At 46.2% G+C, this 17818-nt stretch overlaps 1 protein-coding gene across 2 annotated transcripts in view; it reads left to right on the top strand.

Moving 5' to 3' along the window:
• The window catches only part of dpp10 (dipeptidyl peptidase like 10), a 153113-nt gene that overhangs the window by 69408 nt on the left and 65887 nt on the right, over window positions 1–17818 (top strand). The window contains exon 1 of one of the 2 annotated variants that reach the window (XM_076746891.1): window positions 803–1609. The exons of the other annotated variant lie outside the window; for it this stretch is intronic. Coding sequence (XP_076603006.1) covers window positions 1553–1609 — 57 coding nt within the window. The 5' untranslated portion in view covers window positions 803–1552. Of the gene's footprint in view, window positions 1–802; window positions 1610–17818 lie in introns of those variants that run through there. 2 annotated transcript variants of the gene reach the window in all.

Below are 17818 nucleotides of genomic sequence, written 5' to 3'. Positions count from 1 at the left end.
TGAAGCTCTGTAAGGCTGCGAGGAGCCGCAGCTTCAGGTGATAACTGACATCCTTCAGGTAAAATATCAGTAAGAGCAGCTTTAAAGTAACAACAGTCAAAGAGGTTATTATGCAGGCGGCATTGAATTATTCTATTATTGAATCTTTATTATTGACACATTTACATAAAAAGGACTTAAACGTTGGAGATGAAGCTAACTTTAACAGCTTCTTATACTTTTAATCCTTAGCATGTAGAGGAATACGAAGCAGCATGAAACAGGAGTACTGGAGCAAACTGTACTTACGTGAAGCACGTGAGTAAATGTCGGCTGACTTACTTTGACTGGTGTGTCCTCATGTGAGCGCATGTGTGAGCCTCACGATCCCTGATCAGCTCAGTGATTCACCGCACAAGTCAAACTCAGATATAAAATATCGATCCTCGTCTGGCAGAGACATTAAAGATATGAGACTTAATATCGCAGCCTCTCATCCTGTGTGTGTGTGTGTGTGTGTGTGTGTGTGTGTGCATCATAAAGTTGGCCACAGAAAACGTTGCCCTCTTATAAACCCGGCGGTAAGTTTGATATAGCTTCGGGTTCGCAGGTGTCATTCCGCTGCTAAGTACTCCAAAGAGCGATGCAATCACATCTTTGCCCTGCACGTATTTAACAGCCCACAGCGAGCTGCGGCGAGCTGAGGCTCTTCTTATTGACCGTTTAAGCTCCTCGCCTTAGGCCAGGGAAAAGCTCCTTCATAGCAAAACAACAACGATTTTCAGGCGAAAGCGGCCGTCTGACAGAGCGTGGCCAGTGCTCGGCTCATGAGGACGCAGGCAGAGGTGCTGCGGCGTGTGCACCTACGCGAGAAACAAGATGAGTGTGCGGCGGGCTTTCAGCACCGCGGACAGCTCCCGCACTGCTCCAGGATCAGTGGCTGGGCGTGATGCGGGATTTCAGCCACGTTTTCAGGGAACTCTCACACGGTGCCGATAAAACAGTGTGCAGACATCATCCACATGCAGAAGAGTTCGTGCTGCACTCTCATCATGAGCGTTTTTTAATCCAGCAGGCGCAACCCCCCACCCTCCCGGGGAACCATCACAAGACCACTTGAAGACCCCTCCTCCTCCTCCTCCTCCTCCTCCTCCCCCTCCTCCTCTCTGTGCTATATCCCCCCCCCACCCTCCAAAATACCAGCGTCACTGGGAGTAGACGGGGGGAGAGTTATCGAGCCCCTTCCTCACCCAGACGTTCAAGAGAAGTGGCAGAGCCGTAAAATGCGCGAACATTTCGGCTTTCTCGGTTCGGTAACGAGCGTGTCCGAAACTCTCCTCCCTTCCCCGGGGCTGATGTGAACGCACAGGCTGCGTTGGCTCCTCGTCAGACGCTCGTCCAAGACCTCGCAGATATTCAATCGTGACGGATCCGTCCCTCCGCTCCGCTCCTCTTTAAGATTCCGCAGTTGACAAGACGGCGCTTCAGCTTCTGACTTTTTTCCACGGAAAACGGGAATCTGGCCGTCTTTCTTCCAGGATTCAACCAAGTTTGATCATACGAGGAGTTTATAATGACAGCTACCAAGGAGCAGCCGAATCAGAGACCCAATCAGGCGCAGCAGGATGAGGTGAGCAACTGGCTTTTCTTTGGACTTGATTCGCAGGTTCCCTCCACTTTATCCCTGCACGTTAGGCTAAACTGCAGCGGGAGACCTGCTCTGCAAGGTCAGTTCATTTCTCAGCGTGTAGCTTTATTTGATTGGCTCAAACGGCGGCTGACAGCCAGTTCTGGCCACATACGTGAAGTGAAATGTGTTAAAGCCCGTAAGTTGCCTTTGGCTGCTTGCCCTCATCAGCATCAGTTTTGTGCTGTGACTAAAGCCGAGACTGACTCCAGCCGGGCCGCACGCGCCAGCGCCGAAACAATCAAGCCGTCGTCAGCTGTGCGCGCGGCTCATTGTCAGCAGTCAGGACTGGGTCACACGGATCTTGAAGCCGTGGGCACATGCAGTGCCAGTGAAGGGGAAAGAGGAAGACTGCGCAGGGCGCATTGTAATTCCGCCGCTGCCTCCTGTCAGCTGCCCCTCGACACCTTGAAAGAGAACAGTGGTGGAAAATCACTTTGTGAGAGGAGGAAAAACGGCGCTACGTGCGCATTTCCCTCCCAGACACACTGACTTCACGACGGGCCGCTGTGTCTCATCTCGGCACCTTGAGTCGCTCCCGTCAGACCGCAGGGGTTAAATGATCCCGTTTGAGGCACCTTTCCACAGGTGGCGTCGGGCACTGCAACGCTTTTCAAGGCTTTAAGAGGAATGAGATCACGCTCTTTGCCCGGACTGGCGTGTGCAACTTGACAACCAAGCACTTGTGTTTGCGTCAAACCGCCGAGCCTCTGTCACCATTAATTATTGATCTCCGTCCTCTGAATGTGTTCCTTCAGGCACATGTACCCTCCGCTCAGGAAATGCGCTTTTTTATTACGTTGTAGACCAATAACTAATCCTGTGAATGATGCAAAATTCATCTGTTTCACTGTGGGCCTTCCTCTGAGAGATTGCCAAATATATTCTGGGTGCTCTTAATTGAATTCAGCCCTGTAGCCCTATTATTCTAAGAAATCAGAAACCTCGGCCTCGTAATTGAGTTTCTGTGCCTGAAATATAAGAAGGCCTCATGAGATGTGGTTGAAATATGATAGCTCGCAGCCTCCAGTGCTCTCTCCTTTATATTTAAAGCTGTTGGATGCTGCTCAGTGGCCCTCAGGCTGTTTAACGTCGTGTTATTGATTTTATGTGTGAATGGTGTTCACTGTAATTAGCGGTGATTCTGTCCTGTGTGATCACGTGTGTGAGGAGCTGCTGCTGGAGCCTGCCGTCGTTGCAGACATCATGAATGTTTTCATGCTTTTGTGAGTTGCTCGATGCTCTTTTTTTGGGGGTCTAAAGGTGTCTAATAATCAGCAAACAGCTGCAGGATATCAGTAAAACACTGATTTTTAAAACGGTACATTCCTATTTACAGAAAATATAAGAATGTAAAGATCACAGAGTCCGATGATTTAAGTCTTTGTGACTAAAAACCTCTGTTTGCCAACTGTACACAGTCTGAAAGCCTCAGTAAATTTTTGATCACTGTATGCTGGGCAGCCAGTCGAAGATATTGCGTAAGATTTGTGCAGCAGGCTGGCGTCACGTTTGCAAGCATTGGGGGTGAGAGTAGTGCCTTAGCAGAGCCGAAGCTATTACTGTCCCAGGCTCTGTCAACCCACAGCCTGTATACATAGCTCTTTGGCAGGCTCTTAACAGGGTTACTCTTCATCAAAGATGCATGACGATGCTGAGGGAGTTACAAAAGGGGTAAACACGAAGGATCTTTAAATAATAGGTGAAGGTGAAAACCAAGGCCTGAGCTGTTTCAGTGTCTGCAGGGTGGAGGAACAGTAATTCTCTTCTTCTACTGTTTATGCTTTGCTACAGTTAATCCATTGTTGTTGCGTTGAAAGCTCTTTTTTGTTTGTGGTTTAGTGGCAAGAAAATGCGAATGTCTTGCCAAATAAACAACATTGGTGGGAAGTGTAAGGCACAAATCCATAACTCTGCAGCTCGAAGATTTCTAGTATTTTTGTCTGGTTGTAGAACTTTGACGGCCAACTTGTTCTTTGTTTTGCACCAGCGCCAGTTTTCACAAAGCTACCAGAAAAACACATCAAAGGTTCAGGTTTAGTAGCAGAGGGTGCAGCAGCAGAGGGCTTGTTTGGTTGAATATGTTGGTCTAGTCTGCCCGACTCATCGATCCGTTATCTGACTGAGTTTTGTGAAAGTTCGAGTCTTTGTCCCCGACCATGACTTAAACACCAGCAGTCTGACTGTGCTGTGCTGATGAATCCATGCTGCTGTCCACGCTGCTGAAGCAGCAGACGGATTTGTAATTCGTCTCAGTTTCATCTTGAATCTGAAATATTCTCCAAACTATATGCTATAAATACTCAATTCTGTACTATTCTGAAGCCTGTGTACTCAATATAGCGGCGTCACCTTCAGGATCGAAGTGACAAGCAGCAGCGTGTAGTCACAGAAGAGTCAGAGGATCATAGAGACACACCGCTGCCTGTGCTATTCCTATAATATGTGTGTGATCGTTCAGCAGCGTCTGGGCTGCTGAAAACACACCTGCAGATGAAGCCACCTCTGGAGCAAAATATTTTAGGTGGAGACACGAGTGCAGAAACAGATTTTACTGTGGATGCTTGGTGCAGCCTGGGAGTGGAGCAGCTAATGTGAGTGAGGAAATGAACCTGCACTGACTGCACCACACTCAGCTGCTGCAGGAAGACAATGGGAGATTAAGTTTATCCTGCCAATGTATGTATGTAAGATTTAGCTTTGAAACATACGTGACAAAATGCCACAATTCATTTTATTTGAACTATGGTGTCGTTAGCGACTGCTAACGTTAAAGAAATGTATAAAGCCTTATGTGGCATCAGTGGGAGCTGCGTGAAGTATGATGACCTGAAGCTACATTAGCGTCGACTGAATAAACTGTGGGTGGTCGAGGTGCATTGTGGGAAATAAGATGCCAGGTAGATTAATGTGTGGAACAGCAGAGTACTCTTTTAATGGGGATTAAGGGTCAGCAGCTACAATAATAACCAATAACACAGACAGCTATTCGGTGAACTCTTAACGGAACACAAACAAATGATGTTGCCTGGATCCTTTGAACAACATGTAGACGTGTAGGTTGGAGTTATAACCACTCACAGTCGTTTTTTTTACTCACAAGGCTTTTGTGCTGTTTGCTCATGAACAGACACCACTGGTTCATGAACAGGCGTCACTCAAACGCTGGGACTGACGGTAAATGCAGCTCATTAGGATAAATGGCTCAGTGGTGGAGCAGTGGTCAGCGCTGTGGCTTCACAGGAGGTCCTGGGTTTGGGTGGAGCCCCTCTGTGTTCACATGTTGTCCTCGTGTCGCCGTGGGTCGTCTGGTGTTTGGGTTTCCTCCCGCGGTCCAAACAGGGCACGCTCGGCTGATTGGAAACTCTAAAGTGCCTGTCTGAATGTTTTTCTCTGCACTGTGTGTGACCTGGATAAAGGGATTATAGGAAATGGATGGATGCTTTTTTTAATAGCAAACCTTCATACAGTCATAATAAAACAGGTGGATACATATGGTTGATATGACACCACAGGCCAGACTGACGGGTTCACCCTGGATGTGAATAAATGTACTTAAAGAGAATACGTGCATAACTTCAGGCAGCCGGCCATGACTGGGAGCACTGGAGCACTCTTGGCAGTGAAACTGTACAGTGTGGCCAATCCCTCTTTAGTGTCGCTGAAAGAAAAAGCTGAGAACAAACTGACTCGTTTGACATTGGCTGGTCTCAAGCTGTGTCACTGCCTCCTGTAACCACAGACATAATAAAAGCTGACAGAGAGGTTGACCCCTCGCCGTGACCCCGCGGCCCGCCCAGGCTCTGTGTAGTCAGTGGGGTGTGTAGACTTACCGCCTGGCCTGTCCTCCTTCACTTTGTTAATGGAGCTGTTGTTGTCTGTGCTTGGGACAAAAGGCAAGCGTTAGGAAAAATGGATGCCTAGCTTATTGTGAGTAAGAGGAGCGCTTTCACGCGCCGAGCTCCTCTGGCCCGGGAAACTGTAATTCACACTAATGGAGAAAATGTCCGGGACACTGCTGCTGCTTCACGGCGGCCTCAGAGAGGGAGGGAGTGAGGAAGGGATGAGCCGGGGAGGAGAAGAAAGAGGAGAAAAGAGTTGTGAAGGATTAGAGATGGAGAGAGGGAGAAATGAGGGGACTGATGAAGAGACAGAAATGCAGAGGATAGATGTAAAGAGAGGAAGAGGGGGAGGAAGGCAGGAAAGTCCAACGGCGTGAATGACGGATTGATTTGAAGGAGCGGATGACGGGGAGGACTAATGAAGTGAGAAGAAGAGGTGTTAAGATGAAGATGGGTTTGAGAGGACCAGTTTAGAAGCACGCAGGTTTTTGTTGCTTCATCACTGTACCAAAAACGACCCATGAGAGCATTTTCTGATCTGCTGACACGAAGCTGAAATGGAATAAGTGACCACGCAGGGACCAGTCGCGGCACATCGTCACATATTAAGTTAATGTGACAAACTCGTTAGCAAACAGCAGCTTATTTACACATCCAGCAGTTACACCTGGTCAAACACACGTTCAGCAGAGCGTAAAGGCGTCGTGATCGGATCTGCCTGGAGGTAGACATGAACGTAATCTTACACCCGTGTTTCTGCCCACCTGATGATATTCTCCCTCTTCTAGCTCTGGTTTTGGTCTCCTCCAGCTCCTGAGGCAACTGGCTGTTTTAGCTGCTAAAAGCTTCACTGACCCATCTCACACCGTTGAGTAAATTTGAGGTTGTGACTGCATATTTTTGTTGTCTTAGAGCCTTTTTACGTCTTATGTGAATCATCTTTGAATTATCCTGCTGCTCAAAGGTGCACTAGCTTGCCATGGCAACTAAAACTGTGGATAGGAGTAAAGTTCTCAATATGGATCAAACAAACAAACAAGCAAGCAACCAAACAACGCTTCTCCATGGCAGGAATGATGTGACTGATTTGCATCCAGTGCCAGTGCAGCAGTCTGTGTGTTATGAAGACCAGGCAGGACGTCAGATCGGTGAATTGGGGTTGTAACGTGAAGCAGCAGCTCACAGCTTCACATCTTAAACACTGTGTCAGGTTCACATGGCAAGCATCAAAACAAACAAACTCACAGATAAATGGTCGTCTTATTTACATCAGCGTGATGAAAACAGCAGAAATGGCCAATTTATGTACTGTAAACTGCGGAGATTCAAACAATAATCTCCATGATCGGATCCATCCGCGGATGAACCGCCTCCTAATTAAGGAGGTGTGAAACAACAATGATGAGTGTCCCCAGCTGAAAGCTAATGAATGTATAAGAGTGAACGCTGCGGACGGCCGTGGATGAAGCATCTCGTCACAGAACTACAGTTTAGGCAGAATCACAACCTTCACCTGAACTCCTCTTGTTTAGTTTATGCAAATATCCCTCTGATTCACTCAGTGGAAGACTTGACGAGTCGTTTCCTGTGTTTGTGTCACATGGGATTGCACCGCCCTTTAGGGAGACTTGCAGCAGGTCCCGAGTCTGTTCCGTCCAATGGGAGGACGAACCAATCAGGAGAAAATGAACTTTGTTTGAGACCTCATGAGATCTTTCTGCCAGCTCTCAGATAGAAACGAGCTTCAAAACAAGGCCCAAACATGACATTTGTAGTGTATCTGGTGTTGTTTTGGACAAGAGGTAATTGTTAATAATGCAAAATGGGGACGGAGGGACGAGACGGTCTGTCAGAAAAATGTAAAAATGAACAAACTGTTGTTTCTTCTGTACTGTGGGATGAGATCTGTGAATGTTAAGTGCTGACAAATAACTCAGCGCCGGTTTGCATTCATGAAAGGACAGGAAGAAAAAAGGCTTTTGGAAATACTACAGCAGCTGATCTGAATTCAGGGTGCGTCTTTGCATGAATGTGGTATAAGGTCATCCTAATAAATGTTCAGCCCACATCTGCACTCGCCTCTCTGAATACTGAGCTAGTTCACAGAGAAGTGCCGTCTGAAAATATCACAAACCTGCTTCCTCACGATTCGGAGACGCAGACGCAGAAGATTTTATTTGCTTGCTGAACTCAGAGGTTTTATTTTCACATTTCTCCGTCGAGCGTCTGGATGTAGATGTGGCTTCATTTCGGTGTTTGTTTGTTTTTCTCGTGTCTCCTCCTGCCTTCCTCTGCACTGCTCAAAGACACCTGGCAGACAGTTGAAGCAGGAGAGAAGTCAACGCTCCTGCATTGACTTTCCTGTCCGACACTCCCGGCCGGGCTGGGTGCTGATTCACACTCGCGACCTTCGTGTCATAAGCTTTCCTCGGTATCCCGAGGCGGCCGGCGCTCCGAATTACCCGACACTGACACATGTTCCATCCTCGAAAGGATTAAAAGGCAATTACAAAGTTTGAGTCATCAGTTGTGACACGGACAGGGGACAGACTGCAGTCAAACCTGAGATAACGGGAATGAGGACGAAGGAACTGTGTGTGTGTGTGTGTGTGTGTGTGTGTGTGTGTGTGTGTGTGTGTGTGTGTGTGTGTGTGAGAGATAACGGAGGATGGCTTGTAAGTGCATGTAAACGTGGAGGGCGAACACAAACCTCAGGCACCTTCATCCACTCTGATTTTACGGGTGCAGGAGTAACATCATGGCATCTTTTTAGAGCCGTATTGTGTAAATGGATAATTTTATTTTATTTATTTATTTATTTTTGTCTGGCATCCAAAATGCTTGAAAAATGTAACGTCCCCTCAGGCGAGTTTCTGCAGCCAGAGGCTCAGCTCTGATTGAGACGGCATGCATGGGCTCTGGCGTTGTGCGTACGGACGGTTCTGGCTTCACGGTGAACCGCAGAACTTTCTCCTGAAAGAGAAGAAGAACAAAAGGAACAATTACCAGAACAAACGTCGGCAGACGGGCACGACTTCTTCGTTTCCTGTGCGTTCCTTCACACACAGCGATGGACGCTCTAGTTTGAGCTTCCTGTCGTGTGAAGCCGCCAGACGTCAGGCACAAACGCTTTATGAAGCACAGTTGATTAAATCTGCTGAACTTTATATTTTGTGTTAATTAATTCCATGTGCCGCACGCCGTTGGCATAGTTTCTCTCTGAGGTTGAAGTAAAGCGATTATTTTTAGTGTATTCCACGAATAGTGCTCTCATTAATATTGACAAGGTGGCTCCTGCCAGGCCTTTACTCACCACTAGTTCATCAGCTCTGCTCAGATGAAGTGCAGGAGTGTTTCTGGCAAACACACTTTTCTGCACTTCTAGGACTTCTAGTAAGCTCTGAGGGCAGGCGCGGATCGATTGGACTCCCCGGGGCAGATAATCAAGGCTCATCTGAAAGGGCAGTGATATTGATGGCACTCTACAGATAGACAGAGCGCCACGTCTACCTGCTGCCTCTGTACTGTACTCATCACGGCTGCTCAGAGGAAATTAAGCAGACCTGTACAGTGTGTGTGCAGGTGAGGGATTTACACCTGTTGTGAGAGTCAGGTCAATCTTAAAGGGACATTTCTGCTTTGTATCTCGTGTTTGGCTCTCTTTCCTTAGTGAACTACTTAGTGAAATAAAAACAGATCCAAAGATCCGACAGGTTTTAAACAAACGTGTTAGATAATGTAGGTTAGTATTTGTTGTAAACATCCGTCGTATTTTACTCCAGTGTTCATCTTCTAGAAAGCAGCCTTACTTGCTTTACTGGCCTTCGTTGTGTGGAGCCGTGAAGCTTTTCAGGTACGCCCACTTTCACTTCTCCCTTTAACTTCATCGTTGTCGTGTTCTTCCCAGATGACAGCAGTTTCTCCGGTGAGTCTTAACCAACAGAAAAGATAAAAATCCAGCTCCTCCGGTTAATCAGAAATGAGCTGGAATTGGTCCCGTTAAGATGACTGAAACTAATCTGTGCTGTTGTGACCAGAGTCTCACATTCCTCTCATTAATCACTGAAGCTGCATCTTTTCTTCTTCGCTGTGACAGAAAAACATCAGTCAGATGCGTCTCAGTTTCCATCATGCTTAAGTCAGTATGTACGACAGCGGCCGTGGAAAGTCAAAAATGGTTTGTACAGACGTGTTATGAACGTCTGTAATTATCTGGATTGACTTGACTGCGTCCCTCCTGTGTGTGCCGTGCTGCTGCTCCCCGCTGTCATCGTTCACCTCGTCCTGAAGCTCTTCTCTCCGTCTCTGTCTCGTTGTGTTGCTGCTGTCTGCGCTGCGTTCCTGCTCGGGCTGTCAGCTGGTGTCAGCGTGTCGTACAGTGAGTCAGGAGAGGTGTCGACGATGGGAATGCTTCTTTCTGCGGAGCGGAGAAAAGGAAGGAAACTCATGCAACATGCTGTAATGTAGCGTGAGTTAGCATTTTGAAAACCATCATTCTTCCTTTTCTTCTGCCTTTGCGCGACACATTCAGCCTGTTGGTGTTTCACTGCAGTGTTGCAGGTAGTTATTATCTTCTTCAGTCTGCTAGAACATCGAATTTTACGGAGCGAGACTGACCTTCACCTTACTGACCATAATTGCATTCAAAGTGGAAATCGAGTTATTCACCCTGCTGCTTCAAACAGAACCCTTTAGCATTGAGCGCTGCTTAGCTTAGCTTACAGTTAGAGCACCAAAGGTCAACCTGTTGCCAAAATGGCAGCCTGATTGCAAAGGTCAGATGCTAACAGGCTCAGTGAAGTGTCATTGGTGAACGAGTCGGCTCCTTCATGCGAACGACGGGAGTCGGCTCTTTTTCATAGAAATGAACCAAGGACAGAATAACAGATTGATCACAGGATGTGTTGGATATCCAGAGACGTCTCACTCACACATGATGACACTTCTGAACGTCACGCCGCTCGCCAACATCTAAAACAACGTTCAACACAAATAAAATGAGCAATAAACATGTTAGAATTCCAATGTTTTTACGTCATTTAAGGCTTTTAAACCAAGAATAATTGAAAGTTTTCTGGAGATTAAAAGGTTTAGTTGACTGTGCATGGAATAATTGAAGTGATATATGAGCATACATACCAATGAAAGGTCAGAATGATGCTGAATTTGGCTGGATTATGAGTCAGAAGCACTAAATGAAGGGCTGAAAAGGGCGTTTCTCCTCACTGAGCTGAGCCAAATGATCTGGACTCTCCATCGCTGACAGGCTTCCTCTCTCCACCCCCCCCATATGTGAACCACACAAAGCCCATAACTAACCACCTCTGACATATTCTCCTAATTCATCGAACCATCCATCGGTTATTAAAAATTAAAAATGCATGACACAGTCTGCTTTCAGGCCTAGCGTGCAGCAGATTTCTGAATCTCTTCAGCTCTGTGGAGTCTTGCATTAACCTTGTGAGCTTCAGTCAGTCACGAAACGTTGTGCTGTCGGCCTCGGCGTTTTCACAGCTCGCTCAGACAAACACACCTGTTACACTTCTTCATCGACTTGTTTTTGAAAGTGACATTTCATGAGTCAGACCTCACAATTGAATCATTCTCCTCTCATCTGTGTCCTTAAAGTCAAGCATTTCTTCAGGGCTGCCAGCACACGTGTATCTGTGACTGCCAGCAGATTAATGATACTACTAACAAGTACTGTCTGCGTATCTGCAGCCTGTCATATCTTATCCCTCCATTGTTGTCCAAAAGCTATTTAAAACACATCCGTGACATGTTCCTTCATCACCATGAACACACACACTGTAGTTTATTCTGACTCAGCCCCACAAACACACCCCGCTGCTGCAGATCCTCTCCAGAGAAGCAGTCGTGTATTAATCCGCAGCTGAAAATTAATCACGAACAAATGCTCCTTTTCCTCCTGTTTGAGTCACATTTGTTAAAAACTTCAGTGCCGTTGTTTCAGGAGATTACTGAGCTTTTTTTAAAAAATGAGGCGATGCAGTTTGAAGTACTGCGTTTTCATGGGATTTGTTGACAATAAGAAAATTAAAGAATAATGTCAACTGTCCTTCGTGGCTTTGCAGCGTAACACTGCTGTGAAGTGGAAAGTGCTTCTCCGTCATCCTAACAGCTGATTGGATGGCAGCATTGATGAACTGTATTATTATCTCACTTCCTTTGAGTGCAAAGCAGAAAGGTTTATCTACCTGTCTGACTGACCTCCATGACTATCAAACATGTAAAGGTCGTGTGTAGTTTGCAGTGGAGGAGGTGGAAAACTTCATGTCATCACATCTTCACAGTTGGAAACATCGCTCATGTCTTTGGCGTCAGCTGCTGCCCTGACATGGAAAGTGACATGTTTTTTTGTCTAAAGTGACTCATGTTTACCTTTTTCTGAAAGGCGATCTCTTGTGTCTGACTGTTGTCTTTCTGCTGCAAAGCAGAAGTAACATAAAGATCAGCATCGTTCCCAAAGACTTGGCTGCACAGCAGGTGTTTTTTCAGTCATGTGTCTCATGAATCTAACAGAAACGTGTATCCTTAAACTTCAAGTCAGTTTCCTGTTTTTATATTATGCATTGTGTGTTGGGCTGCGAGTGGTGCCAAACACTCAGTAATGTGCAGGCGTGGACGCAGGACTGAAGGTGCATCTCCTGCTCTGCAGATGTGCTGCTGTGACGTTATATAAGCTTATCCAAGAACGTCCAGTTCCAGTGAACCAGACTTTAACCAGAGGTATGAGGAGTCAGAGGCCGCTGAGGAGCCTCTTCACACTCCTCCTCCATCCAGACTCTGAGGCAGAAAGCCCACCTCTAAATTCTAAACTGCTCTCACAAATCATTTTTAGAAACGTTCATGTACATTATGGACACACTGACAAACACAGCGACCCTGATGAGGTGGGCACCGGATGAGGAAGGCCAAGTGTTGTTCAGGTTATGGATGTTTTTCTTCCTGCCCAGGTCCACTCGTTAACCAGCTTCCTCCCCTCTCCGCCTCTCCATCCCCACTAATTCCCTCTCAACTAGCAATTTTATAGCTCGGTGCCCGCTGAATCCTCCAATGTCACCCCATAGGTATGACAAACACACAGCGCCTCTTTCAACCACACACAGAGAGACAATTTCCTGCCTTCACTCAGACACATTCAGCTCCATGTCAATGAGCTTCTGCTGCCTTTGCTGCCGATGTCAGGTTCTCCTTTCAATTTTTATTTCTCCAGATAAATGAGATTTGTTTTTGAATTGGGAGGAAATGGCTAGAATCTTATCCACAGCCTGAGGAATAATTTGCCCACGAATGTAGTCAAGTGTGTCTAATTGCGTTGAAATCAGAGATTTGACTGCCAGGGACAGACAAAGGCTCTGGCACCCAACATGCAAATGACTTATAATCATGTTTCTATGTGCAGAGGAAAATCACACATAAAAGCTGATTAATGGAATTAACGTTATTGTCCTGTGTGTCTTAACGTACGGTAGGTGGTGGAGCTCAGATTGATCCTCTGTAAAGGTCCAATGCAGATGAAAACGTTCCATTAAACCCTCTCGCTGCCTTTGGTCGACTTAGAAAAATCAGACATTGCTTCCTTTTTGTGCATCAGTGGCTTCAGCATTAGAATGAACAAACCTTACAGTACGAGGAAGCTTTTTCAGATGCCTTCAGGAAGAATTCACACAATCTGAAAACTGATTGGAAACCTCCAGCAGATTCCGGCCCCCCCCCCCCCCCCCCCCCTTTTAAAGTCTCCGTGCAGCACGCTTTATGCAGGTCTTCACAGATTTATTTATCTATTATCAAACACACATTTGCATCATCTCTGTTAACCCCACAGCTGTAAAGAATGCGTATTAGCTGTCAGCTTTCATTACGTTAAGAGCAGCTTGATTTAAAGTGACAGACACTTAAACAGTCTCAATGTAGATGGAACATTTTATCACAGCGCATTTAAAGCGTCACCGTGGTGGAAACCTCAGGAGACGCACAGTAGCTATCATTGGTTAAAAACATTAAATATGGCATATTTGTATATACCATTCAAGTACTGTATGTAGTGTAAGGCACAGCTGTACCTCATATTTTATACATAACAACAGCCTAAATGGTTATTTTTTTATTGCAATTGCAATTTTGAAAGGGTTGACCCTTAACCCTAAACCAAAAACTTCTGCCGATTTCACAGACCATGGAGCCCACTGCCACAGACACGTTCACTCAGCTGCAGCTAACTGACCTGAACACCATGACTGGGACAAATAACAACCAATAAATCAAGGACAGATTGACGCCTTAAAAACTTCATGTTTGATTCTGCAGAATTCAGGGGTAAGCAGCTCCTCCTGTCAGGCTAAAGTTAGCGTTAGCTTAAGCAGCTTTTGTGCGCTAACAGTGACTCATCGTGAATGTATTTTAACATCATCAATTAATGTCAAGTTCACCAATTAATGTAATAATAAATGTGGGATAAACTGGCCAATTTATCTTTATGGAAAAGTCTCCAAGTTTCCGAGTTTGTTGATACAGTGAACGCCTCAAACACAGGCCTGAGAGGTTAAACTGCAGTCACAGCACTGCTTTGTTCAGTACTGTACACTGTACCCAGTAGAGAGGGGCGTCCTACAGAGGGCTGCCCTCTCTCGTTGCTGCAGTCAGGACCTGTTAGCCTCACACACTGAGCGCTCGGCGTGAGCGTCTTCCTGTGCCACAGCCACACACCCTTTCAGGTCGACTATTGACGATCAATGCTGAGTTTGAGTTGCGTGAACCCCCGCGTGTGCAGGCTTAACTCTGCTTTGACAGCCTCACTCTCTCTCTCTTAACCTCATTGTTTGTTTGAATCCTGCCGCTCGACTTTTTTTAATTCGCTCCATTATGCTCATGTCATTTAAGGCACTCGCACGGCGCAGGTGAAGGCTGAGCGAGCTGCTGGCTGATGGTTCAGATACATCTTCACATTACTTTTTAATAAGCCAGAGATTGTTACATGCGTTTCCCCGAGGAAGACGTGCAGGCTGCAGTTTAGTCTGATATAACGAGGTGTACGTTTTCATCTGCTAACAGTTTTACTGCAGAAGCAGACGTGCTTCAGTGCTGCAGTCAAATAACAGCAGAGGATGCACACGGCCGCGTTCTAACCTACAGACTCAACTGTAGAATTGATATCAGACACAAAAAAGATTGAAATACTTCTGTTTTGCAGGCCTGTGCGCTGCAGCCCCTGTCTTAGATCTCTCTTACATTATTAATGAGTCAGTCTAACTGCTGGAAACTCCACCAGACTATAATCAGCAAAGCAGCAGCAGTTAATAAGATAACGACAGAAGATAATGTGAACTAATCTCCTCCTCATTTTTAGAAGCTTATTGATTCATAGACAATAACATGACTCCTCTTTACTGTGAGGCCAGCAGTGTTCAAAGAAACCCAAGCAGAATGATGAAGTTTGTGCTGAGTTGTGTTTGCAGAGGTTAACGACATGCGTTGGACGGTGCAGACTTTTTCACTCTGACATGTAAATCTGAGGATATTAGTGTCACGCTCTAACCAAAGAGATTTTACAGATGTTTAAACGGGTTAACACAGACTTTAATAAATGTGTTAAGAGCTCATATTTCATTTTCTATGCAGCTTTGGATGTTAGACGTGTGACTACGGCCTTTAAAATGCCTCTTTAACAGTATGTGGTTAGCATTCATGAAGCGTTTACAGAAGGCCTCTTTAGTATGCCGTCCTTGTGGAGCTCAGCTTGCGTTATAGATTGCATTACCTTCACTTTCTTTATTCCTACCAGCTTATTATTGGATGTTCAGGAATATTTTTGAAATACCAGAAGCAAATTGCATGTTTTCAGCACATTTTCCAGTAGCTAATGTGGTGGTTGTGTATTGCTAATCTTGGCGTTCATATTAATATACAGTAATATCTTTGTGCTGCTGTGTGAGTCAACAACCTTGTGTATCTGAAACCAATATTCAGGGACAGTGACTAATTGAGAATTATCTCACACGGACCAAAGGCCAGTGGCAGCGTCCTTGAGGGCGAGGCTGATAATGCTAAATACAATAAGATGACAACATGGAGCTAAGCTTGTCGTTTCCTATTATCCAGTGGATCAATTTCAGATTTTAAGCCCTGGGACCCCAGCACGGCTCTGGCTGTGGCTGTCAATGACTCGCGAGGCGGTGAGAAATGGTATTTCGTGGGTAAACAAAAATAAGCCCGTACAGATAGCATTATTTTTTATCTCCCCCTCTGACCTGCTGTCTTTGTTAAAATGGCTGGGCTTCGGCTGAAATGCTGCTTGTCATTTGTCACACTCTCTCCAAGGTCAGGGTCCAGGCGAGGGGAGCTCACAGCTCTATAAATAGCCTCCAACATTGGGCTTGTTGCATGTGCACTTGTGCATAAACACACATGTGTGCACAGTAATCCAGTGAGGACTAAGCTTATTAGCAGGAGTTTGATGAAGATGGCAGGGGTCTTAATCAAACATCTCAAAGGCAGCATTAGCATTCTGATTTTACATAATGTTGTGTCGCACTCTCCCTCTGAAAATTAAATGTAGGCCAGTAAACACAATAAGTGAGCAAGTAGTGAGGCGTATTGGAAAAAGCAGCATTTTCAGCGTTGGAATAGCAACAGCTCACATCTGGATGCGCGCACACCTCCATGACTGTGTCATAGCTTATTACTGACGTCTCCTGCAGCTTTCAAACACAGGAGGGCCACACTCTGCAGCGGCTGGGAGGACGGGTACACCTAACGTGCAGAGCTGTTAAAAAAAAAACACACACACACTGAACATCTGTGGTGTTTTTTAAGGTCTCCAGCTGAGGGAGAGGAGGGCGACAGCCACCGTGCTCCCGTCCAAAATGAAAAACTTTGCATTAAAGGGACAGAAACACAGCGAGCACGCCCTTCACAGCGTCCCTGCTAACCCAGCACAACACCCGACTGATCGTACAGTACGTACAATGCAGTATAAGTACCATGAATGTACTGTCAGTGACGTCGTGTCAGTGCTGCTCCTCGCCTCCCTGCAGTTGTCTTCTCTCTCTGCTCTCGTTATAATCTCGCTGTAATAATGAAAGTCAATGTTATTTTTTACGTTCGGTTGTTTTCCCTCGGTTTCGGGGCCGCTCAGAAACAGATGATGTGATTAGAGGAAATGGCTTCGGTTAGCCCACAGCTAAAGCCCAATGACGGCCGAGGGACTGCTTTGCAGCAATCAGGGGGGTTTTTCTCCATCGTCCTCTCGTCTGCTTTACTGCTTTATAACACAGATGCCCTCCTGACGTTAATTATTTAAAATATTATGGAATCATCTCACCGTGACTCGGATACTGCGAGCTGAAACTGCAGGCGGATGCTTTGACAGAAGCTCGACTCAGTGTGTGAGGATGTAACCCTGATGTCACCGGGATAGCATTACCGCTGCTCACTCAGCTCGGCCCCTCAATCCTTCTCCAGCAACAAATGTGTCCCATCATTGCCTGTGGTCTGCTTGACCTCATGAATAATTGATTGTATTGATTGAGTGTGATGCTGTTTGCTCCAGAGACAGACAGGTAGAATTACAGTCAGTCAGTTTAATTAAATGAGGGCTCTAATCGTTGTCCTGGTTGCATAAATGAATAATAACTGATGGGAGTAAAATAAGAGGCTGGGACACGCAGGCGTGTAGTGTTTCTGGAATGTGGGCGCCGAGATTCAGCAGAGGGGAAAAGGGATGGAGCTCACACCAGAAGCGAGACATCAAGCACCGTTCAAGCATCCGTCCTTGAAAAGACACAAGTTTCGACCTCCATACTGTCCTCAAAGCCAGCTGCCTCGTCAGCAGCATGGGGGACGTCAGACAGACGAGGGACTGGCTTTCTCTTCAGAATATTCTCAACTTGGTTTGCTAAATTATTGTGTTGCGGTGAAGCTTGATCCCTGTTTGGGTGAATGAAACGCTGCATTGATGTGGCGAGCTGAGTCACAGGGAGGCGGTCGGGGTGGAAGTGCAGGACTGTGGCAGAGGGATTCAGGGCGCTTCCTCCACTGTATGCAGCAGACTCAGGTGCCTCTGGAAGGAAACTTCCACAGGAAAGCAGCACAGATTGCTTCAGTCGCTTCTTTTCCAAATGAGTAGCTGTGATTCGTTGCTCTCTGCCTCTGCATTGAAGGAAATACATGTTTTTTTGTTCTACGTCAGTGCGTTGGTTCATGCTACTCTCCAGCTGGGTGTACTGTTAGCACACTCAACGCCTCCTCTGGTATCACTGTTGGCGCCTTTGTTGCATTGAGACTTTGA

Source organism: Chaetodon auriga, chromosome 13 (assembly GCF_051107435.1).
Source record: "Chaetodon auriga isolate fChaAug3 chromosome 13, fChaAug3.hap1, whole genome shotgun sequence".
Taxonomy (NCBI): Eukaryota; Metazoa; Chordata; class Actinopteri; order Chaetodontiformes; family Chaetodontidae; genus Chaetodon; species Chaetodon auriga.
This window is presented reverse-complemented; position numbering and strand designations above follow the sequence as displayed.